The 25,813-nt window shown below is 45.3% G+C and overlaps 1 protein-coding gene across 1 annotated transcript; it reads left to right on the top strand.

The window, feature by feature from the left end:
* The first annotated feature begins 535 nt into the window (after positions 1-535).
* Positions 536-25,632, top strand: LOC111858309 (G protein-activated inward rectifier potassium channel 1-like). Its single transcript, XM_023839966.2, has 3 exons — positions 536-2,086; positions 2,713-2,929; positions 24,362-25,632. Exons 1-3 carry the CDS (start codon positions 1,409-1,411, stop codon positions 24,985-24,987), a joined length of 1,521 nt encoding a protein of 506 aa, XP_023695734.1. The 5' UTR covers positions 536-1,408; the 3' UTR covers positions 24,988-25,632.
* The last annotated feature ends 181 nt before the right edge of the window (positions 25,633-25,813 follow it).

Below are 25,813 nucleotides of genomic sequence, written 5' to 3'. Positions count from 1 at the left end.
GGATTTACAGTTGCCTGAGTTGAACAAATAATAATGATACATAAGAACGGTCTTGGAAATGTATGTGTTTCTTGTCTCATATGGAAAAGTGACCCTTTAATTAATACTGTATCATAATAAACGCAAAGGCATCAATGACCAGGCAGAGAGTTAGCCAAAAAACATCTGGGTTCTCCGCATCCTGCTTAGTGGGTCGGCTGCTTTACTGAATTTTTGATAATCTAAGCAATGATGATGATAAATCAATAATAAATGATATATAACGGCTTGCCAGGGGAGCAATAAACACCCTTGTACAGTCCTATCCGGCCATTATTACTGTAACGCGCGGAGGCGTTTGCAACCTGAATATCCTCCCCTCAAATTAGACATTCAACGGAACACATCAAAAGAACTTTGATCGTCATTTTACTTTAAAATAAGTCTAAACAAACTATTTGCAATTTAAAAGGCAGCACCCGTCGGTAAGGGCCGTCCCCCCTCGCCTTTGCGCACACAGGCATCGTCTCTCACATGCAGCCTTTAAATCCGTGTCCCCCCAGTAGGTATCGCTGGGCCAAGCGCAGCAGAGCATCTTTGGCAGGCAGTGCGCAGAAGCCGTGTAGGGGGGGGAAAGCACGGCAGACGAGAAAGCAGCCTATTTTACATCTCCCTCACCTGCAAGCGGAACAGCGGGCGAGTCTGATGCATCATATTCATCGACTGGTAGAACTGGAGCAGAAATAAACCTTAAATACAGTGTCGATTGTTGACCAGCGGAAGCCAAATTCATTGGCGCGCGAGAGCGTAGGCTTGTTAAGCTTCTTCAAAACCAACGTGCAAGATCTGCCCCTTCATGAGCGGAGCCATTTATCCAAAAGTGTCGCGTATAATGTGTTTCCTCGGCCGGCGATGAGCTTTGATGAAGCCCCGAGACGCTCGCAACTTTGAGCTTAAGGTGCGGACTTTGACTTGACGCGGAGCGGCGGAAACTCCCGTGTCAAACCCGCATCGGTGAGACCTGGGAAGATCTGATGAGCGATCAGCGGGACATCCAAGAAGATACCGCTACCGAGCTCGAACCACGGGTTGCGCTTCGGGCCAGCAGATGATATATGTCAGATTGCCTGTAATCTTACGATGGTGAGATTTTTATTGTAATCCATGACAGTAAAAACACCTATGCGTGTCCGTTTGGCTGGGCGCATCGGCTTGGATTTTTTTACTAACTGCTGTAGGAAAAGAGTGGACCCTTATCGATCACTGTATATTTTTGGAAGTAGCAGTTACGCTACTCTCTTTTTTACACACCAGTAAAACGCATGCAATAAAAAAAACACCCGCAGCAAGTCAAATCACGGCACGGAAGGGAGAGGGATTGCGCGTTGAATCCTTACGATCATTCCCTTAAGACTGTTGTCAGCGTATTATGTCTGCACTTCGAAAGAAATTTGGGGACGATTATCAGGTAGTGACCACCTCATCGAGCGGTTCTGGGTTCAACCAGCCGGCCGCGGAGAAGAAGAAGAAGAGGCAGCGCTTCGTGGACAAGAACGGACGATGTAACGTCCAGCACGGAAACCTGGGGGGCGAAACGAGCAGATACCTCTCGGACTTATTCACCACCCTTGTAGATCTTAAATGGCGCTGGAATTTGTTCATTTTCATCCTTACTTACACGGTGGCGTGGCTCTTCATGGCTTCCATGTGGTGGGTCATCGCCTACATAAGAGGAGATCTCAACAGAGCCCACGATGACAAGTATACGCCATGCGTGGCCAATGTGTATAACTTTCCATCGGCGTTTTTGTTCTTTATCGAGACAGAGGCTACTATAGGCTACGGCTACAGGTATATTACGGACAAATGTCCAGAGGGGATCATTTTGTTCCTTTTCCAGTCAATTCTCGGATCAATCGTAGATGCTTTTTTAATTGGCTGCATGTTCATAAAAATGTCGCAGCCCAAGAAAAGGGCAGAGACTTTGATGTTTAGTGAACATGCAGCTATTTCCATGCGAGATGGGAAACTAACTCTGATGTTTCGAGTCGGCAACCTGCGCAATAGCCATATGGTCTCTGCGCAAATTCGCTGCAAACTGCTGAAAGTAAGTCTTACTGCAATATAAACCCCCTAGCAGTTAATTCACAATTAACAAGAACGCTCCTAAATGAATTCATTACCAGAATTAAAAATGATGCCTATGTCATTATTAATTATTCCTGTGTACTTGTGCATTTTTGATTATGCAATGAAAAGTATCTTTGTTGTATTCCAAATATTGGTTTCAGTGAAAACTGGATTATGTATATGTAGGCTATATAAAAACTTAAGGTATTTTTTTCACCCCATATGTAGAATTGTAATTCTAATTCTAATTAATTGTATATCTTAATATATGAATTTCTTCTTGATTATTTTACAGCAGTACAGTAATGGTTCATGATTTCAAGATGGCAAGCAAGAAACTATCATACACTGCAATGGTTTATTTAATTTATTTTGTTTTTTTCCGGAGTCGTTAGGCTATTACCCTGCGGCACCATCTTAATAAATCGTAATTAGAAAAGACTTCTATTCAGTTAACGCCCATGATTCTTAGAAAAAAACTGCATCTGATGTGAACTTAATAGGATTTGCACCGCGAGTCTCGGAATGATTGATGACTGACAAGATGTAAACAGCCGTTGAGACGGCGCTTGATCATGTGCGCTTCTCTGCATGCCCGCGCAGTCCCGCCAGACGCCCGAAGGCGAGTTCCTGCCGCTGGACCAGCTGGAGTTGGACGTGGGTTTCAGCACCGGCGCCGACCAGCTGTTTCTGGTGTCGCCGCTGACCATCTGTCACGTGATCGACAGCCGAAGCCCCTTCTACGAGCTGTCACAGCGCTCCATGCAGACCGAGCAGTTCGAGATCGTCGTCATCTTAGAGGGGATCGTGGAGACCACAGGTCAGTCCGTCCTGCGCGATCGTGTTCCTGCAGAAGTGCACGAACACAAGAAACAACATGAAACTGTAAAAACACTCAAAAGCACTATATGATAAATTAAATAAATGAGCTGAATGGCCTCTACGAATGAGACAAAATTACTCTTGAGCAAATTGAATGGCTCCAGAGGTTTATACACTATCATATTCAGTGTATGTTGGTCAAAATGAAATTATCTTAGGAGGATGAAATTAGAGCAGCGTGTCTTTGTGTGAACTCCGTAAGACCTTCCTTAGGTGCTTGGCCGTTGCATGGCGTTTATTCGTGACCTTAGAACACATCTGTCAGGATCGTTGGGCTGACGGTGTCTCAAAAGTAATACAGATCCAGTTTTAAACGATTTCGTTACAACACAAACAAAACCAGCCTTTTTGTGAGGATTACATTGTGTGTGTCCTTGTATGGTTAGTAAGGGAGAACTGATTTGGGCTCTAGGTTCTTTTTGCAAAAATAAGGTGGTAGTCCGCCTTAAGAATTTTCTTTGTTTCGTTCCAGTATCTGGCTGGGGGTGATACACACTTAGATTTTCAGTTTGCCTAGGAGAGGAAAATGGCTGAAATATTGGGGATTTTCCTGTGTACAAACACTGCAGATCCTTACATAAGAGGAGTGAATAATTTACACAGCGTGCTGTTTTCTGATACCGTTATCGACAGTACATTAGACTTAACAAATGGACAGGCGGTAGATGGAATCCCAGCATAAAAGTGCCCACCTTTCTCTGATTGAATCATCCATTTTACTCACCAGGACGGCAAAAAGTCTCGCCCCCCTCCTGCTTCATAAAGATAAGCAGGCCTTGTGCAGAGATGTCCCTTTAAGGCATTGCAAAGATTATGAAAAAATAAGAAATTTTATTAAGCCGAATGTAATTTTGACCGTTATGTGTTTTGGTGGCGGCTGACTGTTGTTCCGTGTCCCAGCTATAATCCGACCGTTATGAGGTAATCTTTCTCACTTGAAAGCGTGCTGAATTTTTTAACTTATATCCTCTATTTATAGATCTGCCCAGTGCAACGATACTTGGCTGTTTAACCAAACTATGGATTAAGGCTATCATCAAAGTTGACGTGCCTTGTTGTCTGCTTAAATAGTGCTGCTGTGATGAAGTAGATCAAATGCCTTCTGTTGATAGCCTTCTCACTTGGTCAGGAGACCTAGCATGGAAATGGAGTCCTTACAGGAAATCAAGCAGGGCCTACCTTAGGTTCATTGTGATGAAAGAGAAAATCACAGTGTTTGTTTTGCAGCGTATTAGCAGAATGAGTTAAGCACTCATTTTACATGCATATGTTTTGTAACAAAATTGATGGACGGTGATGATCGTTGAAGAAATTATTTGACAAGTGTTCATCTTATTTCATTCTTTTTTGGGGGAAAGCTAAGATTATAGCCAACTTGTCTTATTGTCAAACAAGTGAGATGCGTTTATTTTTACTGGTGAAAATGTGATGGAAAGCGAACCGGGAGACTCTGGGTGCTGGTTGTGAAGAAACAGCGACAGCCTCACCCTGACTGAAAAGAGGGGGAATCACGCAGAGGGGCTTACGGGACCGTCAACATGATGTCATGCTACAAAAATCCCTCAGATCACCGGCAAGTGGCATGCCAGCTATAGGGCCTGTTTCTTTAATAGCCCCCAGACCTGTCAGGTGGAGGGTACTGTTATGTAAGCTGTCCGTGATGTGGAGTGTTTTAAGCTGGGAGTCGATATTTTGGCTACACGATGAGAACAGCAGAGTGGACTCGAGTTCCACCGGCATTCAGGCGACATTTTCCGACTGGCTCTTGTACAGCATGCCATCATTAAACTCAGCAGCACATAGACGTTGGTCTGATATTGAGTGTGAACTGAAAGGGTTTAAGAGTGTGTTGGAATGAAGGCTTAGCGCTAACATGACCACTATCCAGATTTGAAGGTCCAAACTCTGCCTGCTCGTTGCTTGTATTCTCTCCCTGGGTTCCTGTGAGTAATTTTCTTCACTTTCTCATTCCGACAGAATGGTAAAGATTTGACATTTAACTAATGCCCTAACTGTCCTAGGTTGGCTTACCTCAGTTGGGCTGGCCTGCTCGTAAATACTTTGTCTGTGACCTCAACTTCAGATCTCACCCTTTAAGCTGTGCTGAATTTCATGACGACGGACTTCCCTAGTGACCTCGAGTCTAGTGGAGGTTATAGATAATAGATAATAGATAGATATTTAACTCTACCCAGAGCTTTAGGGACTTGAAATATTTTACTCACTTATCCACTGATGTACATCAAAGTTATTGCTCTCAGCTTATTAATTTAAAAACCAGTGTTCAGAGTGTGAAACATTTAAGATGCATTTATTTCACCAAATGAAATGACTCCCTTTTTATTTGGTGAAATATAGATTTTCTTGGTTTATACATACTGTAGATGTCGAGGAAGGTGAATTTAAAATGAAGGAGGGGGCAATCAGATGTGAGTTTTGCATTATTTAGTGAAGCCGCTCGATTTGTTGGCCAGTTGAATTAGGAGAGGGATTGAGAGTATGAACCACTAGTATGAAAACAGTGTATCTGTAAATCTGATGAACAGTCTCTGTCCCTAGATACTTTCTTGACTATTGTAACTCTGTTTCCATGGAAACCATTTTTTTTTCGCTTCTCCTCAGCCCTCATTTAAGATCACGGTACTGAGCGCTTAAAATATGTATACCGAATAGGAACAGATATGGCAGAAAGCCTGTAAAACTCAAAAACGTCAACATAACTGACAGTATAGACGCCAATGGATGGTCGACATGCTGGCACAGCGGGTAACACTGCTGCCTCACACAGCCAGGGTGGGGGTCCACATCTTATCTCTGCCTTGTATGTGTGTGTGTGGGTGTGTGCGTGTGGACTAGGTTTATATTACATTGTGGGAACCAAATGTGCCTTGTGATGGACTGGCACCCCCCCAGGGATGTACCCCAGCCCTGTGCCCTGTGATAGACTGGCATCCCACCAGGGATGTACCCCAGCCCTGTGCCCTGTGATAGACTGGCATCCCTCCCAGGGTGTACCCCAGCCCTGTGCCCTGTGATAGACTGGCATCCCTCCCAGGGATGTACCCCAGCCCTGTGCCCTGTGATAGACTGGCATCCCACCAGGGATGTACCCCAGCCCTGTGCCCTGTGATAGACTGGCATCCCACCAGGGATGTACCCCAGCCCTGTGCCCTGTGATAGACTGGCATCCCACCAGGGATGTACCCCAGCCCTGTGCCCTGTGATAGACTGGCATCCCTCCCAGGGATGTACCCCAGCCCTGTGCCCTGTGATAGACTGGCATCCCTCCCAGGGTGTACCTCAGACCCTGTACCCTGTGATAGACTGGCATCCCTCCCGGGGTGTACCTCAGACCCTGTACCCTGTGATAGACTGGCATCTTGCCCGGGGTGTACCCCAACCCTGTGCCCTGTACCCTGTGATAGACTGGCATCCCTCCCGGGGTGTACCCCAGCCCTGTGCCCTGTGATAGACTGGCATCCCTCCCGGGGTGTACCCCAGCCCTGTGCCCTGTGGTAGACTGGCATCCCTCCCAGGGTGTACCCCAGCCCTGTGCCCTGTGGTAGACTGGCATCCCTTCCGGGGTGTACCCCGGCCCTGTGCTTCCTGCCTTCTTAATGCCTGCTTAGGATAAGCAGCTCAGAAAGAGATGGAGGGACATCAATAAACTACAAGCCTGGGTTGCATAAAAATCCTCATTCAATGGAATGATTGGGTAAGTTCTCTAAAGCGCACTGAAATTAGCAAAAACTAGTGGTATGTACTAATGGTATTCTGGCAGCTTCAAACTGATCTTCATTTGAATCATTACTCGAAAGTCATGTCCCCGTCTCCGCATTGCACGCAGCTGTCTGTCATGGTAAGTTATGCAGAATATCTTTCCACTCATACAGTGAGTTTGACTATGGTGTCCGGTCATCATTTCGGGGCCTAAATTTTGGTAAGATTCTGGTGCAGGTTTTAACACCTACATTCAGATATAGGCTAGGGAAAGTGAACTGACCGGGAGGGAAAATGGCAGACGTCCTCTCGCCAGTGTTACAGACATTCAGTCGCTCACAATCGTACCACAGCTCTTCAGCATGCCCGTCGCCACTAATTACGGACGGCTAACCTGTAATTTCTTACTTAAGTTATTTAACCTTCCCGTAGAATTGGCAGAGCAGCCTCATTTGACTTCCAAGGAAAGGAAAAACAGAAAACAAACAAGCGCAAATAGCAGTTGTGTTATTATTTCCACAGAAAACTCAAGCTAGCGATTCCCGTAGCGTAACACCGCTAGCTGATTCCTCGTACATTTCTGTTTGATAACATATTGTGCTTGAAAAATTCTCGACTTTTTTTTTTTTTTTAAGAATGTGCCTATCCATTAACGATTTGGGAGAACACAGAGACCACTGTTATGTAGAATGTGATTTGGGCTGCCTGAAATGCTTCATGCACTACAGCGTGGAGTCGCAGCCGCAGCCACGATCTTACGAGCGAAACGGGAACGTCTCCTGGGATGTGCAGCGTCGCAGTTTCCGCTCGTGCAGGTTTAATCTCGGCAGTGCCCCCCCCCCCCACCCCCACCCCATAAGTCTCTCCTCCAGGTGCTGAGTGTGTGTAGCAGCCTGTTACAAGGTGCATTTAGGGGTAATGTGTGCAGTTTTTTAGGAGCCATTTACATAATTGCTGCGAGTGAATCGCCAGCTCTCTCTATGGCCGCTGTGAGTGTGCATTTGAATCGTTGAACTTGGCCATTTTTCGGTCCATTTTAACAAACCGGGTTCTGCATTTTGGCCCAGAGGATGGGGATCACCATCCAGCAATATTCACCATGTTTCTTTCCTAAAAAGTTTACACCTTGCTTTTAGCAAGCAAGCCCACTCCTTATTTTTCAATAATTTTTGCATACTTGGGGGTGTTGGGCAGCCAATTGACCTTGGACCCCCAGAATTTTTTGGTTCCTCTCCTCTGTTGTTATCTGGCTTTCTTTCTTTCTGGCTCGCTTTCTTTCTTCGTCTTCCCTGTTTTCGTATTATTCTGTCTTAATGAAGTAATGTATCACGACACACCCATGTAAAGCACCTCAGGGCGACTCTGTTGCAAAAGGCACTATAAGTATATAAAAATATATATAAGACACTGATCTTTTCAATTCTCCAGGCAGGGAGCTGGGAGGGAACAAAAACATGGACCGACTGTAGGTCCCTGAGGATCGGACTGGCAAACACGGCCCTAAATGAGAGAGAGGCAGGTAACACCAGCCATCAAACAGCAGGAGGAACATACAGGCTCCATGGCCAATTTATCCGCAGCCAGTGTGCGCCTCCTCTGTTTTGCGAAGGGTAGAATTTCCCTCTTGGTGTGCAGCCGCTGTGTCTTCATGCTGCGATGCGGGTAGGTGGCATGGGAGCCAGGAGCTGTGCCTTTAGATTGATTTCGTAAGCGCTGTTTGTTTATCTGCGCCTCCCAACTTGCATCAGAATACGTGTGAATCGTATGCATGTCGGCAGAGGAGAGTCCACAGTTCACTTTCCCTTCGCCGGTTTTCGCGATCTCCCTCCGTATTCCACGTTAACGTGACGAATGCTGTTAATAGTCTAGTTCCCTGCAAACCAAAGGATCTTTAAAAAGAAACACACCTCCGTCGGAGGCCGTTTAATAATAATAATCTTCACTAGGACTAACCCATTGGGAGACCTATCTCTTTCATTCTTTTTATTTTTTTTTGCTGTGTGCATTGCGATGATGGATGCAGCACGTGGCTCCTTGTGTTGCTGCAATTACCAGCAGCGTCGCAGGAGCTGCGATGGCTGTCTCTTTTCCTCCTGACCTTTACTACCTGCTGTCCTGCCAAGTGTAATAGACTCACAGATCTTTAGGTGATTTGTAAGGTTGCCTGTTGGGTGTGAGGGATTATGTCGGGAGCGATGTGTCCCTGCTGGTTTGCAGAAGAGTCCCCAGTAGCCGATTCTGGCCAGGTATGGGTGTTTATTTTGGCGTAAGAGTGTCTGAGGACCACTAGGCCTCTGGAGAGGGCCAGTTGCAGAAATCCGAGGGCCGCTTACCCACAGGGTAATAATGGTGCATCTGGTAGAGCGGCCGTGGGTCAGGTTGTGCTGCGGTCGATTTGCATTTGGGGAACTAGGCCATTAAGAAATGCAGTGTCACTATATATCCACAGAAAACAGGGAGTTCTGAAGACCTTTCATTAAAAAATGGTAGAACAAGCCTCAGAGTTAGTTGCTGGACGTGTCTCGAAGAACGATGGACTCCAAATGAGGACAGAAGAGTACAGACATTGGCCCAATTGGTAAGAGTGCAAGGTGACTTCTCAGGAACCTTCTGTGACTAGGAATCGTGCATTACAAGAATAATCAACTAAGCTCTCCAGCTATGATGTCAACGATTAACTACGTGGTTTCGGTGAACGGTGGTGCTCCTGAGGGTGAGGGCTGTAATTACCTGACTATAGGGATTTTTGTATGTCTGTGCTGGGGGGTAATAAATCATTGTCAGTAAGAGGCACAATCAAGGAGTCAGAGTTTAGAGCAACACAACCTTGGTCAAACGGGGGATATTTGTAGCCATTATGCAGCAGCCATGTTCCGCGGTGATTTATAAACGCCCGGTCAACACTGACACCTCTAGATATTCTTCCAGTGCTGTCCTCCCCGCCGTAGAGCACATATAATTAAAAATGGGCATTTTTAATACTTTGGCTTCCAGCGCTTTGGCTTTCAACAGTTTTATTTTGGGAACAAGGGAACGCTGGGTTGCATCACACTTATTGTTACTGAATAGAGCGAAAAAAAGAGGAGCACTTCAGGATGGACAAACATTGTAAAGAATTCACAACAATAGTGAAGGGAGGTTTGGCCTAAGGGCTTCAGATTTGGGTGGGGGGGGGGGGTGACCTGGAGGTTTCATATTGGCCCTGAGCAGCATCAGAGGGGACTGGGATGTCTGTAGGAAAAGGAGGAGTGGGCTGAAGTGCAGAAGAGCTCAACAGAGACGCTCACCCCCTCAGTAGAGCCTCTGACAGTTGACATCATCCTACAGGATGTCTGGAGAGGATTGATCTGCAGGGAGTCGCTTGGTTCTAAATCCATAAACGAGGAGAAAGACACAGCCATCTTCTAAATGCTCCCTGGCTTGTGTGGGAGTTCAGGTTGTGGATTCTTACGATTCACCACGTCCAAGATGTAAAGCCGAGGATGTTTTGAGTTTCCTCCTAGGGGAAAATCTCCCATCTGTGCCGGAGACCTTCTCTCACGAGAGGGGTGTAGATCCTGAGGGTAGAGCCCAGTTGGAGCACACAGCATCCCTGTCCCATACTGTCTGGGGCATTCTGGGCCTGAGGCCTCTGCCAGAGAAGAGCGGAGCTCTCATAGACACAAAGAAACCAGGCTGTCTAGCACAGGAAGCAGTATGTACAGTCTGGTGCTGGATGTAACGATTCCAGTCCGTGCTCTTCGTCGGAACAGTGTGAAATCCATTCTTGTTCACAATTATTGGTTCCGAGAACAGGCCCTTTTAAAAGGCACCGATCGTTCAGGGTCCTAATTAAAATCCTTTGCAGTGAAAATGAAAGCCTATAAAAGCAGAGAGGCATCCCCCAAAGTTGCTGGGAGAGGAGGCAGACTTTAACGAGGCTTGTAGTGCCACGCATCGGACAAATCTCTCACGTAGAGTGGGAGTGATAGGGCAAAATCCATACTGACTGTGATAGATCAGTGAATCACTAGTGCTGGGAAGAGAATTGAAGTGAATTTGCATAGTGTTATTTTCATTTTAACAGGGCTATTTCTGTAAGGTGTTTTCAACCCACATTATGTTCGACAGTACATTTTGAATATGCACACTTAAAAAACATAAATATGAAGGTTCAGTTCTCTCCTTTTTCGCCTAATAAATCAAATTCACACATTGTGGATGCATGCTGCATTGCACTGTTCCCCGGAGACTGGACTAGGGAAGATTTTTCAACCAATAGTGGAAAACCCCCGTGGGATTTTGGGAGGCATCACGTGACACTGCAGGCCCCCAGAGATTCTGCAGTGTCATTCCTGCAGTGAGGGGTTCAGTTTAATCCCTCCGTCATTGGTCCTTTCACTACATTACCACATCCAATGTGACATGAATAGCGTCCATATGCATCTGAAGCAAATGAGATTAGGGACCACGCCCTACAGGATTTAAAATCTTCTTTCTCTTCTGGCTCAGTTCCTCAAATGTGACGGGACCTCATAGTATGTGATATGTGACAGGAAGTGATGTCAGCAAAACGCTCCAGCCAGGAGAGCCTGGGGGTAGTGAGATCTTAACACTGGACCTCTAAGGGACGGCTGTTGGGTTCTGGTTTTTCATCTCCTCGCTCTCCAGCACCCCGTTATGTCAGCAGCAGTAGATCTGATTGTGTTATTTTGTTGTACAGAAACTTATGCAGCAGAACAGTCATTAATTGCTGCCGGATTTTCTCTTTGCCGTCAAGAGGCACGGCGCAAATAGCTGATATCTCTCAGTCAGTGCTTTCAGAAACCAAAAATTATTATTTTTCAGCTGCCTGCCCTTCTTTATAACATGATGGCAATCTCCAGTTATCTGAATATACAGTGAGCTCTCCCAGGCTGTGTACTGTTAATTACACCCTTCTGTGTACCTACAAGCATTACTTTACTGAAATATCTCTATCCTGAGTGACTGATTTGTTTCATTCTGATATGATCAAGCTGAGTAAACATCATGTCTTTATGTTCTATCCCCATTCTTTCCAGAGCATTCCTGTCCCATAAATCTAACGGATTTCAAATCACCCAGGAGTCAGTGATATCTAATCTGTTTAGGGTGTTGGGAACATCTGGAACATTCTCTCTCCTCTGTTTTTCCGTCCTCCCTCTGCGATATTACAGACCCTTTTCCCATCTTTCCAGACCTGTCCATGACCAAAGCCCGGTCCATGTCCTTGCCCAACGCTACATCAATGCTCTACCTGTAGGGCCTGTGACTGACCTTCCCTCCCCATCATCAACCCCTCCCCCACAAAGTGGGATGTTTGTGGTTTGCTTCACCCTGGTTGCACTAACCCCTTCCCCCCCCCATTCCAGGCACCCAGCACTTCATGTGTATTCAGACTCACCAACAGAAGCAGTTGAATGTAACCCCAGCTCATATCGTGCCCAATTCTCTGCTTCCTCTGCAGACAAAGAAAGCTCAGACGACAGCTCGTAAAGAGATTCTCTGTCATTTGTATAAGAGATACAAATTGTGCGTGATTTTTGGCTTTAAATGAAAAATGAAACATTTCATTGAATGTTTTACAGACAGTATATAATTATTTTTGTGTCTTTGTACGGAGCAGTGGTAGTAAGATGATAGACAGGTGGTTGTGGAACAGTTTTGGTTTCCTTTGATGCATTTTTCAGCTCTTCTTCGCCATCTTCCTTCTGTTAACTTCCATCGCCTGTAGACCCTCCTTTCCGTGGCTGACCGCTCTCAGAACTGGGCCAGCAGGCACTCTGCCACGTTATCGTGTTTTCTGGTGCCGGGCTGTCCGTGGCCCCAGCCAGGGCCGGCCGGAGCTCGTCCTAAACATCGTGCGAGGGGGAGGCACCAAGGTCACCCTGCGGCGTATGGGGACAGGTGCGTGCCCTAACAAGCAGAGGTGGTTCCTGTTGAAGCGTGCCTTTGACCTGGCCCCGAGCATTGTGGGTAATTTACACCAGGAAGACGGCTGGCTTTCGCACTGCTTCTGCGTTGCTGTGAGATTGCTCAGTCCTGTGCCTACAGCTGACCCAGATAATTAAACCCTGCTGACCTTGATCAGGCTAATTGCCTGGTTTGGGTTTTTATAGGGTCGGGGGGAGGAGCCAGGGGAGGGTTTGTCAGAAATAAGAAAGGGAAAGGCTCTGGGAAAACACAGCCAAGAACTTGAGGGTTTTTAGTAATATTTTCCCTGTTTGTTTTTAAGAGACACAGCCATTTTGTATTGATTTTTCTTAATAAAGTCCCAAAATAACCTTAGGGTTAACCTGCACTACTGTTCTGCCCTCAGAACTCAGCCCTGTAACATGCTGTGTTTTATTTAATGCCGCAGCCGCGTACATCAGTATAGCCTGGTGGGTGGAGTTTCTGCCCCAAGCCTCCAGAGTTAGGGGTTTGAGTCCCTCCTCTGCAGTACTGTGTGGTCTTTGCAGGTTTCTTCTGTGCCAATGTGTTTCCGCATGCAGTCCATGCTAACCGGCGTCGCTGAGTCACCCGTAGTGCATGTATGTTTGCAGTGGACTGACGTCCGGTCCAGGGTGTCCCCTGCCTTGTGTTCTGTGCTGCTTGGGATGGGACCCATTTGTTTCTGTGACCCAGAGAAATAGTTCCTTGTGTGTCTGTCAGGCGGGGAAGGCTGCTGGTCCTTGGGCCACCCATTAGCAAAGTGACATTCCCGCGCCCCACCCACGGGCCGGCCAGCTGGGATTTTGATGCTCACGCATTTTGGAAATATTCCCACCAAATTTCCCATACGAGGGCTGGACAGACAGTGCGGCGTTTGCCTAAATCCGTCACTGCCAACCAAGGTCGCTCTGTGTGTCGATACTAACCGAGCGCTGAAATGTCTGAAGCTGGTTGCTAGTGTAAGATAAGCTGATGGAAATGGGCAGCTTGCGGCGCCTCTCGCAGGCCGCTTCCCCGCTTGACACCTGTTTTCTCGTTTTGGCCCTCTATCAGCTTCTGCTGTGCCCCCCTCCCCAGCCACAGCGAGCGGCACTAGGGTCACACAGATGACTTTAACCATCCCTGGGGTGGCCACCTGCTCACTCGGGGGCTGATTTCACACATGGAGCACGTCACAGCATGAATCCGCCCCTGTCAGGGCCTGCTGGCTTTGCGGGGGGGGGGGGGGGCACATGCTGAGTGTGTGTGTAACAGGTTAGATGAAATAAACGCCTCTATCTGGAAAACCTAATATCTCAGAGATTTTTCTTTTTAAAGAGATGGAAAATCCCACCCACCTCCATTCGTGTTTGAGTGGCTGTTTAATGGTTAATAATAAGCTGGTTAATAATCACTCATTTCATGATTATAAATCAAGAATCAGCTGGATGTCTGTATAAAAATTACAGTACAAACATGTGAGCTCACTTGTGTGTTTACTGTATATATACATTACATTGGGGGAACCAAATGCCCCCACAATGTGATAAACACAATGTGACACTGTGGTCCCCACAAGAGGAAATCTAGTTTAATAAAAATCTGTGACTGCAATAAAAAAAACTAAAAATGCTAAAAGACATATTTTGTTTGGTTAGGGCTGGGTTAGGGGTTAAGGTTACCATTGTTGGAATAAGGTTTTTGGCCATAGAAAAAATGGAGTCCCCACAAAGATATGAGTACAGGTGTGTGTGTGTGTGTGTGTGCGTGCGCGCACATCAATGATGTCAGTCAGTAGGGGTATACGAATATACAAAGTTCACGGTTTGGTACAAACTTCAGTTTTGGGTTCACAATTTAGTTGAAAATTTAGTACAGCAGGGGAAACTGAATTTGTTTAGATTTTTTTCTATTAAAACTGCAGACACAATTAGGAACAGTTGTAAACCAGAGGTGATGTGTCTGACGATGTGTCTGAATAATTAATATTAAGAGATGCTTATTTGCACGTTGTAAAAATAAATATGTAAAATAAACTTAATCAAAAATATAACGTAACATCAAAAATATCCTACCAATCATAATGAACTAAATCCCATCTGAATCCCAAATTCTCTACTACCGAGTATGGACGGGAATCTGTGGTGATGAACTCCCCCGTAGTGATTATCGTTATTTTAGACTGGACTTAATTTCCTGGCAAATGTGCCTTAAATGCCGCTGGGAGACTAACTTACCGGAGATGTTTCTACCTCCGGTCGTACACACACTTGGATGATGTCGTCTCAAATGAATTAGCATGTTGGAAGTGTTTCTAGCAACATATCCGAGTTTGGGTTTAACAGATCCAACAGACAGTCTTGTTCTACTCAACTACTCTGTTTACAGTGCTTCCAGTGTAATTTATTTGGAAATGTTCCTAAACACCGATTATGACTGACTGTAACCAGCACAAGCCGTAACCAGCTCACAGCCACAATTAGCATAATACTTTCCGTCTTGAACATCTACTTGTGAATTTAGGTTCTGCCCATGTGAATATTTTTATTCGTTTCATTGTGTGTACCAAACTGAAAACGATGTAGGAACGGTACACAATGAATATGTGTCCCATCGCAGCCCCATCAGACAGGTTTCGTGAGATATTTCCATTTCTTAATGTTTGGCAGACGAAGAGAGGACCGACCCTAATGTAGACAAGCCGTCCATCTTCATGCTGAAGTAGTAAGAAATGATTCTCAATTGTACTGACCTTGCAGTTTCTGTCATGACGGTAAAAAGCGTGCAAACGCTTGGAGGCAGGTTGCAGCGATGCAGTGTGTTCAGGCATCAGGCATCTGTATGCAGAGGACATTCAGGAAACTGTGACGAACCCGGCTCCATTGTGGCTCTAAACTCCATTGTGGCTCTGAACTCCACTGTGACTCTCTCTCGGTCATGGTATCACTAAACCCACTGAGCTTTAAAATGCCATTAAGCTCACAGTCCACAGACTTCTGGGAAGGGGGAGCTTTGGCTTTCGTTGCGTAGATTTTTAACCCTTTTTATACCACATTTGTGACACTAATTCCACACAGGGGAGAGTCAGAGACACCCTTCTTTCAGCAAGAAGGTCGCCTGACCCAGGCTTCTGAGAGACACAAGCCCTTAATCTGTCACCCACGTGTTTGACACTCGTGCATTTCTGTGATGTATGTGCAATGATGAGATAATATTCAGAGATTAATGTTTCACTATTAGCAAAATTATTAGTAGGGCTAGTGATATAGTCAAGTTCTAGTCTTTTCTGTCAAGCAGAGATAGCTATCCGTTAGTTCTGCAAGATGGTTTGTGCTTCCAAATTGTTAATGGCTCCCCGATGGAAAAAGACCTTCAGTTGGTTTTTGTTGTCGGTGCCTAGCATTGGCAAACATATGTGAGCGATGGACCCATTTCTGGTGTACCTGTAGGCATGGAAACGTGTTCTGTATATCGGGCCGGCTGTGTGTGCGTCGCTCAGCCTTTCGTCGATGAGAGAAATGTAGCAGCTTCACCTCCTCTGCAGTTGTACCCGCGGGGAGCACTGAGACGGAGAAGCGCCTGAGTGCCCACTGATGACGCCGGTTCTCCTTTCCGGAACCTTCCTGCGTGCACCTGAGGAGACCAGCACGCATTCGCATTTTGGTGTGCTTTGGGCTTTCTGGGGGAAAAAAAACAAAGCTGAGACAATTACAGGGGCACGTTTGAAGAGAAACGTGAAGCGTAAGCAATGTTTGTGAGCTGGTAAAGAGTGGCTGTCACAGGTGCAGGACAGAACTCGGGGAAATGGGGCTTTAATAAGGGTCCTGAGCACAGAGCACATTGTCAGGCAGGCGGACGGCCCACCCAGAGCGGCACACGCCAGGCGGTCAGGCTTCTGCCTGTCAGTCCTTTTCTTTTCAGCAGACGAGTCTCAGAGTACCTAGTGCTGACAGGACTTGGGCTGCTGACTGTGAGCTACAGGGCCCAAGTGCAGAAGAGAAAAGACAGAGTGAAGAACTCAGCTAATAGGAACCGAGACAGAACAATGCCAGAAACCAAATCAGAACCAAAACCAATTGAAGTGATCCAAAAAGCCAGCCTAAGAGAAGCAAATGCATAGGTTAAACTTAATCTCAGGACTAAAAATGGAGACAGTGCATAGAATAAGTGTTGATTCAATGATTTGACGTGTGGTTGATTAGACATTGAGAGCATCTGGAGGTGGGTGGGGCCGTGGGGAACGACCACATGCGCGGCAGGTAACTGGATTCTGGACTGGGTGTGACCAAAGAGGGGCGCACTGAGATTCTGTAAAGCAAGTGTTTCCCAGTTCGGTCCTCGGGGCCCTCAGATGCTCCACATTTACGCTACCTGGAGCTGTCTGACGATCGGGTTGAGAAGGAAAAAGCTGGCTTTCTACAGTAATGACCTTAAACATCCCCTGTAAGGCTGGGTAAAATTGTTCTAAGAAATGATTTATGATTATAATATAACTGTATAATTATTTGTAAACAGACTGGTGTACTGAGTAAATTAAGACTTCAGAATACCTTTCTTATATATTGTTTGTGTGTCTGCCATTTGGCATAGTACTAGTATCCATTATTAAAAGGATGAAACTGTAATCCATGTAACTAATGATAAATCTGGCCTATTTCTAAGGTTTTTGATGAGATTGAAGGGTCAATTGAAACACTAGCTCATGGATAAAAAAGCTAAATGCAGATATTGGGAACATTAGTGGCCTGACTTCATGTCGACCGGGACTCTTTGATCCTCTGTCCATAATTACGCCTTTGGGGCTGCTGCCTGCACTGCATTTACAGGCTGCTGTGCTATCTGAGCTCTGAAAGTGAGCTGCACTCAGCCTCCATATAGGTTTGTATGTTCGGGCAGACAGTGGTTCCCATAGAAACCCACAGTTCTTGTCAGGTATGACTTTCCAGGATTACATAAGGCAGTTTTAGAACACTCACGCCACGCCATTATTTCTGGTTTTATTTTAATGGATGGAGTTTATTGTTGCTGCTAATCCTGCTATGTTTTAAAATAGGATTCAGGCCATCCACACGAACATGAGACGATGCTGTAGTAACCTCAATATTATTAGTAAACCTGGATGACTTTAATGTTCATAGGTCATACCCAAAGCAATTTTTTTTTTTTGGGGAGGGGGGGAGGGGCGGGATCTGGTCCATTACCCTTTGCCAGTGGTGTAACATCAGGAACACATTTAGAACCAGTACCCAATGTGGTCTTTTAAGTTGATTAGTTAATTAGTTCATTAAGCGCTGTCGCTGCCCGCCGCCCTCGAACACCCAGCGAGCCGGTGAAAGAGGGAATTTGCAGTCGCCGTGGGCTACAGCTCACCAGGCTTTTGTTCCGGCAGATGTTCCCCTTAAACTCTGATTAGCCCATTAGGCTAATAGAACGTTTCCCCTCGGTTGAGACAAGCCGTTGACGAGGTTCTCGTGGAGCGTGGGGGTGCTGAAAATTTCGCAGTACAGAGAGGGGGAACGCCACCATGCGCAGATGTGCTGTACAGATTTCACATAAAGCAGACTCCAGAACAAACATTAATGTCTCTGAGTGTGTGTGTCTGTGTGTGTGTGTGTGGGGGGGGGGGGTTGGGGGAGGATTCAAACCTGCTTAAATACCCAGCAGAAGACGCTGTGGCCATGGCAGGTCAGATTAGAAGACAGATGTTATTTATCAAACTGAAAGATTATTTCCAGCCTTCTGCTTATGAGAATTAAGCAGAAATAGGAGGATACTGATATTTGGCAATAGCTTATAATGAATAATCTTATCTTCCCACTGCACGGGACAAATCTCACAAGAGACAAAGGGAATGTCCATCTGTTCGTTGTAGACTTTTATTCTTTAAATTCATTGAATTACTGTAATAAATTTCATAATAATCAGTGTTGTGCAAAGTTCATAATTTATGAATTGTGTCCCATTTCATAGATGAATTGGAATTTGAAAAGAATTGGCCACACCTCACAGGATTTTGAAAGGAAATGGAATTGCAGGAAGAAAAATTAATTCATTTCAGTTCAAACAAATTCAATGCAATAACACATGAATGTCATTCGATAGAGTAAAACATTAATAATTATATAATACATTTACTTTCTAGATGGTAGAAACTGTATATACTGACCTTGTACGTGTAGCGAGAACAAGGAGACAAGGAGAGCAGTGAAGTAATACTTTAGATTTGCATGATTTTAAGGGAAGAATTGTATATAACTATTAGCCTATTCTAACAATATATTTTTTGTATGTGTATTATCATTTGTGAGGAGTCTGCAGTAGCTTTTCTGAGTGTCTGCGGGATGTCAGATGGACAGGCTTGCGACAGGGTCATTGTATGGCTGTATGAAGTGCTCTTCCACCATGGTACACAAAATGACAGCTAAATTATTTATTGTATAAGTGACACTTCAAATGTTCCATTCTTTCATTCCGAATAACACGACATTTTTCAAACAATGTTACAGTATGTGTTGTGTGTATGTAACCATGTTTATTTCTAATTCATATTGAAATATTAAGCTGTATTCTTACAGCTGCAACCACACTATGTATATGAATTTATGTGGATTCAATTCCATTTTAATTCTGCTTCCTTAAATTCAAATTCTCCATCTTGATTTCAACTATAATTCAAATTCATGAATTGAATTAGAGTTTCGGGGCCATTCTTAATTCAGTGAATGCTACACAACACTAATAATAATCTAATTGACACTAGGTTAGATTCCTTAACTGTTATGATTTTTGTTGGGAGCTTGACATATTGTCTGCATTTCTGTAACCATTCCATCCATTCCTTTTCCATAACTACTTATCCAGTATGATGTCACCGTGAGTCTGAGGCAGGGGCCCCCCGGCTGCCTGCCCATTCCAGGTCATATTCACTTACACTTTGGGCAATTTAGAGTCACATACATGTGACTCTGACACTGCATGTCTTTGGGAGGAAACTGGAGCACACACTGAGCTGGGAGTATGAATCGAACGTGCAACTCTGGAGGTGTCAGGCTACAGTATTACCCACCCACGGCAGCCTCACTATTCTGGCAGAAAATCATGTCAGAAGATAGCAGGTCTTCCAGTTTATACGTTGCCTTGGCGACGGGAGTGATGTCACACCTGATTGGGCCACGGCCCTGCTTGCCCAGGTTGGCATTTTACACCTGCTAGGGTTTGGGCGTAAATGCGATGAAACTGCCTTAAACCTTCAACTTTCCTCACCAGAATTAGACCTTGTCGTAGGCGTTGACTCTCTCGCAAGTGGTGTAACGTCGAGCAGGGCAGCAAAATTACAGCCTGTTCACCATCCCTCATATAAGTTTGTTGGGAAAGGTCGCATGTAATGTGAGCTGCGGAAGAGCGACGCCCAGAAGAATGCGCCGAAATGGCAAACCAAAGGCACAGTTTACTGCCGCATCATCCATCTGCCTTCCAATGGCTGTACCTCCAAGGAAAACGACATTAGTGTTGTATTTTGAGTTAGCGAAGAGGAGGGAATCGATATTTATGTCCTGAAAACTCAATTACTGGCTTTTTTCGGGGTATTTGGCAGGATGGCGCCACTGTGTGTATTAAGTGAGAACTGTTGACCGTGTCACCTGGACCCCCTCAGAAAGGGGGCTGGCACACAAACAGTGATCCTTGGAGCTGTTGAGTGAGTTAGCCTGAGAATCTGCCCCTCTGTTATTGCACTGGGGGTTGGGGGGCTTCTTTCTATGAGCCTTTCCTTACTCCAGCGCCGCAGAATGGTTGTGACTCCATGACAGTTTGTAGATCCCTGGTGGATAATTTCCTTTCTTAATGGGCCACCAGCTGAGATGAAAGTCTCAGACCTCTGGTGGGCAGTGAATAAAGTAGGGAGGATGAGGAGGGTACTGAAGATGAAGGTAGTAAGTACAAGGAGGGTAGTGAAGATGAGGTAGACCGGGAGTATGAGGAGGGTAGGCAGGATGAGTAGGATAGGGAGGACAAGGAGGGTACGGAGGATGGGGAAGGTAGAGAGTACAAGGAGGGTAGACGAGATGAGAGGAAAGGGAGAAGATAAGGAAGGTAGGGAGAATGAGGAAGGGAGGGAGGATGAGGAGGGACGAGAAGACGAAGAGGTTAGGGAGGATGAGGAGGGTAAACGCAAAACCGCAAACATGAGTGTTTGCAGCAGGATTTCTCCTGACTGTAGAGTGTGAGGTGGTGGAGGGGGTTATGGTTGGTGTGTGTGTAGATGTCAGAGACGAGTGCATCCATGCATGTTACAGTCATGTAAGACTTAGCACTGTTTTTCTCGCCCAAAAAATGCCCCCCTTTCCCTTACTCTATTCTATCCTTTTCCACCACATTTTTTTCACTCCTCCCCACCATCTCATTAAATCCATCTTTACCCCCCTCCCCAAATGAAGTCCCTGTTCTTTCCTCCCACCGTCATTTCACATGGTTCTGTTCACAATCCCACCCGGGTCTCAGGAAGAAGTTCCTCATTGTTCTTTGCTCATTGTTCTTTACATTTTTTTGTCAGCTAAGTAATTCTTCTAATTAGAACCATTTCTATAATGAAGCTTACAGAAGTTGGGCCTTACTTGCCTTGAGCTCATTAAATAAACCTAATCCAAGGACTTTAAGGCGGTTTGCCATTGCAAGATGCCAGTGTGTTTTATCCCAGTTTCCATTTATGGGATACCATAAAAATAGACCAGACATCAAATCAATTTAATCCCTTATGCAGCAGAATGTTTTACTTTTGAGATTACTGACCCATCCTGAACAGTACATTTCACTTCCAAGAAATGTTAGCCATTTTTGAAGGGATATTTTTATACATTTTAGGCAGAACTCGGGCAGTTTAGTAGTACAGAACTGACATCTCAGAGATGACAAGGAGGGTAGGGAGGATGAGGATGGTAGAGAGGACGCGTCCTAAAATATCGCGAGACATCAGGCAGGACAAAATGAAAATATGCAAGAAAAGAAAAAATATGCATTATTTTCTGAATGTTTTAGATGTTTTATCATTTTTAAAAACTATCCACTATGACATTCAGGGTGAGCTCTTTGCCTTTTAATGGTTATGCATTTAAACCTGTTTATGTAGAAGAAGGTCTTCTGTACCTTTTTTACGCACGGTACCCAAGCCGTGTCGGAATCACCCTTCCTGGACTCAGGACCAACTGGGACCTGGCCCAGAATCCCGTTTCCCATCCTTTGTGAACGGCAGCAGCAGCGACCGTGTCCCGACGTCAAAGGGCTGCACTACTGCGCTGCCCTCCGTCGAATTGCAGAAAGCAGGGCATCACGCCCAGCTCCGCCCCTCAGGAAAGGAGGCCACACAGCAGCATGCCGACGTGGCTGAGTCGGACTGGGCCATCAAGACGATTCTATTCAGAGGCGGATCCAGACGATATGGGCTTTGCATTGGTGGGGGAGCCGTAAGGCTGTTCACGTCACGCAACTGCGACGTGGCCTGACAGGGCCTGGTCACTCTGCCCGGGCTTATCTAAACCCGGACATAAAACCACAGATGGAACATTTCTGGGCATAATGCGCAGTGAAGTCATACCTCTGCCTTGCATTATTCCATTTCTGTCAAAGACAAATCACTAAAACATGTACAATTCTATGTCTGTTCGCATTTTCACCAGTAGCTTTTCTAAATGAAAATTTAACAGGGAAAGCTCTGAGAATGACTGATAGCTCACAGTCCAAATTAAATGCACAGATACCGTGTAAAGGTCTTATGTAACAAAAATCCTGATTGTTTAATCTTTCATCTTACTGTGTCTCAGTATGTGTGTAATACTGGAGCGAGTCAGTGATGTACATTTGGCAAGATCAGAAATTAAGTACAATTAATTTGATACATTTAATATAGCAGTACCCCACTGTCCCATTGCGCTTTGTTCAAAAAGAGGAAATATTTAGTTTTACTGTGTATAGCTATTATCCACAGACATTACTGTTTTTGAATTATTCTTATGTGTAATACATGTATAACTAATGTGTCTATATATCAGATTTAAGACTGGCATCCTGTGCTGAGTGTCTCCAGCCTGTAGCCTGCGTTCCTATGTTAGCCTAGAGGCTCACTGCATCCCACCGTTCATTTGAAGATATGGAAGACGGATGATTGGATGGATGCAGTTTTTTGAATTACAACGGAGTTACAATATATAAATTCTTTTATGTACACTCTTTACGAGTTGGAACATTTTCCCCCGGTAATCCTGCGTATATTAGCTGACCTTATTCAATCTTACTATAATTAGTAATATACAGTATGTTATGGTTGTAATGCTAATGCGGATGTTAGCTACCTCATGCGCAAACATGCTGCCATCCGCAGCCGTGCTCGTGTCTCAGGGTACCTACTTGCTGAGCCTGTATGGGAATTTCTCAGTTCAGCACTGGCACCTGTGGATATGGAGATAGATAGTATGGGGTTCCATGTCACCATCTGTCTACCGCACTGAAGCCCCTGTACTGCCATCTTATGACTGACTTTTCCTTCTCACTAATCGATTGGCTGCTTCAGTCTGATCGGGCGCCCGAAATACAATCTTGAAGAGCTGAAGTGCATTTTGCAGTAGCAAGCTAGCAAAATACGTACATTAGATCATGTTTATGACATAGACCAAGCATGTGCATTAGCTATTACATTACAGTTGGTTCCTCCGTAAATGATAATGGCAATTAAATGGCCTTCCAGACATATGATGTTGTCTGTTAGGAAACCATGCATTTCCTGCACAGGAGTCTGTAATATAAGTTCATAACTGCCGTATTATCTCTGTGCTTTCCGTCTGCACATTGGCGTCTGACAAAAATGTAATATTGCTGGAACCTTCCAGAAGACTCAGGTGATTAATGTTATATACAGGCCAAGAGGACAAACCACAGCACCTCTGTCTTTAGAACCAAAAATAAACACGCACACGCACACACACACACACACACACACACACACACACAAAAGTGTTCCTGTTGCTCGAATGGCAAGAAGCAGAGTGCACCTCATCCTTCATCCTTCTTTGAGGGGGTGTTGTTTTGTTGTTTCGCCGTTGACATTTCACACAGGCGGGTTAAGAACAGACATGGAAATATGTAAATGAGGCCTTCTGTAGTGAGGCCAAGGTGCAAGTCGGATCAGGGTGTAGCCTGACCCATGAGAGATGGAGGTGAAGCTATCTGACTATGGTAAGAGCTGTGCCTTCCCACATCTTTTGCATGTGGTGGAAAGTGTGCTAATATCAATATGACCATGTGGTATTTTCTGAGAGAATTTATAAAGCACTGTTAGGGGAGGACCTGTGTAGGTGCTCTGAGAATTGTTGAATTTGTATAAAACATGGAAAAATTACACAATGAAAAAAACATTTATTCCATTCAAAATATAGATATACCAGTTTGCTAAACGTCAGTGGTGTTTGGTGGAATATAAGTTATGCAGGAAGGTCGCTGTGTGCCTTTGACCCCATTCATGCAATTGTCTTTGGGCTACCCTGTACTCATGTTTTGATTTTATTGCTTATAGTCAGAGGACAAGAAGCTCACCTGTGTCTCATTAGTGTTTAACAGAATCACATTTCCTCCTTTGCTTGGGAAAAGGTTGATTAATATTGTCTCGACGTCCAACATGCCCCTTCATGCTGAGCACGCTTGGCTGGGCCCCGGCCTGTTATGACGACCTTCTGTCATTGTTGTTCTGCAGGCATGACTTGCCAGGCACGGACGTCCTACACCGAAGATGAGGTTCTGTGGGGTCACCGCTTCTTCCCAGTCATTTCCCTGGAGGAAGGTTTCTTCAAGGTGGACTACTCCCAGTTTCATGCCACGTTTGAGGTCCCGACGCCTCCATACAGCGTGAAGGAGCAGGAGGAGGCTCTGCTCCTCTCCTCCCCACTCACGGCACCCTCCCTGAGCAACAGCGGGGACCGGGACACCTCCCTGGACGGCTTGGAGTCGCTGGGGGACGTGGCGGCGGAGAGCACCACCAAGCTGCCCTCCAAGCTGCAGAAGATGACGGGTCGCGACGGGCTGCCGCGCAAACTCCTGCGCATGAGCTCCACGGCCTCGGAGATGACCTACAGCCTGGGCGAGCTGCCCGTCAAGCTGCAGCGCATTAGCTCTGTGCCCGGCGTCTTGGAGGAGAGGCAGGGTGGCAAGGCGGGGCGCGTCAGCATCGAGCCCATCAGCCAGTCCGTGGCGGACCTGCCCCCCAAGCTGCAGAAGCTGGCCGGCAGCGGGGGAGGGGTGGGGGCCGTGGCGGTCGGGGGACGCATGGATGGACACCTGCCCCCAAAACTCAGGAAAATGAATTCGGACAGGTTTACGTAGAGAACCCAAATCGCCCAGTTCCCCTTCCAATGACTTTGCAATTTGCTAACAACTACATTCTTATATTTAAGAACACTAACTATATAAATATATGAAATATGTACACATATACTCTATATAAAGTAGGGTAATGGATTTTAGTACTACACGCAGCCTGGGTGTAAGTTACACACAGCTTTGATAAGAGACCTCAGACCTCAACTTTCAGGTTGTTGTATGATAGCTACGGAGAAGCAGCATGTATTTCACTAAGTGCATGTAATGCCGCATTTCTTTGTATGTTTTTTTTCTGGCATGGCATTTAACTATAGATTATATATAAATATAAATATATATATATATATATACAAAATGGTTTTAAAGAAAATATAAAAATAAATAGGCTTAACTGCTGAAACTGGTCCATCAAGTGGAAAACATTCATACTTAACAGGTTGATGAGCGAGCGGCGAGCGGGAAGGTGCATTACATCCAATTTGCGCTGATTAGTTTATTTAATGTCAACTTGTGTTATCCAAAATGTTATTTTGAATGCATGCTACACTTATTGAATTAGTTAGACCAAGGCAATGGAGCCGGATGATTAGCCTTAACTAAACAAATTATTTTCACTATTGATTTGCACTTGTGTTTAGCTATTAAATATACAGGGGTTGAAATTTGTCTTGAGTGAGATACATTGCATTTTTTAATGCCTGGGAAAAAAATCAACGGCTGGATGATACCCCCCCCCCCTGAAAAAAACATTAACAAGGGGCAATCACAATTTATAACATAAAATCAGTTCACTTATTTCTGATTCAATAGATGGCTTCCCACATATGGA

The sequence above is a fragment of the Paramormyrops kingsleyae genome, chromosome 16, assembly GCF_048594095.1.
Source record: "Paramormyrops kingsleyae isolate MSU_618 chromosome 16, PKINGS_0.4, whole genome shotgun sequence".
Lineage (NCBI taxonomy): Eukaryota > Metazoa > Chordata > Actinopteri > Osteoglossiformes > Mormyridae > Paramormyrops > Paramormyrops kingsleyae.
This window is presented reverse-complemented; position numbering and strand designations above follow the sequence as displayed.

Excerpts from the sequence above, each read along its gene's own strand:
- LOC111858309 (XM_023839966.2), top strand. The coding sequence starts at position 1,409 with ATGTCTGCACTTCGAAAGAAATTTGGGGACGATTATCAGGTAGTGACC. Across the intron at positions 2,087-2,712 it reads TTCGCTGCAAACTGCTGAAA|TCCCGCCAGACGCCCGAAGG; the intron begins GTAAGTCTTACT and ends ATGCCCGCGCAG. Across the intron at positions 2,930-24,361 it reads GGGGATCGTGGAGACCACAG|GCATGACTTGCCAGGCACGG; the intron begins GTCAGTCCGTCC and ends GTTGTTCTGCAG.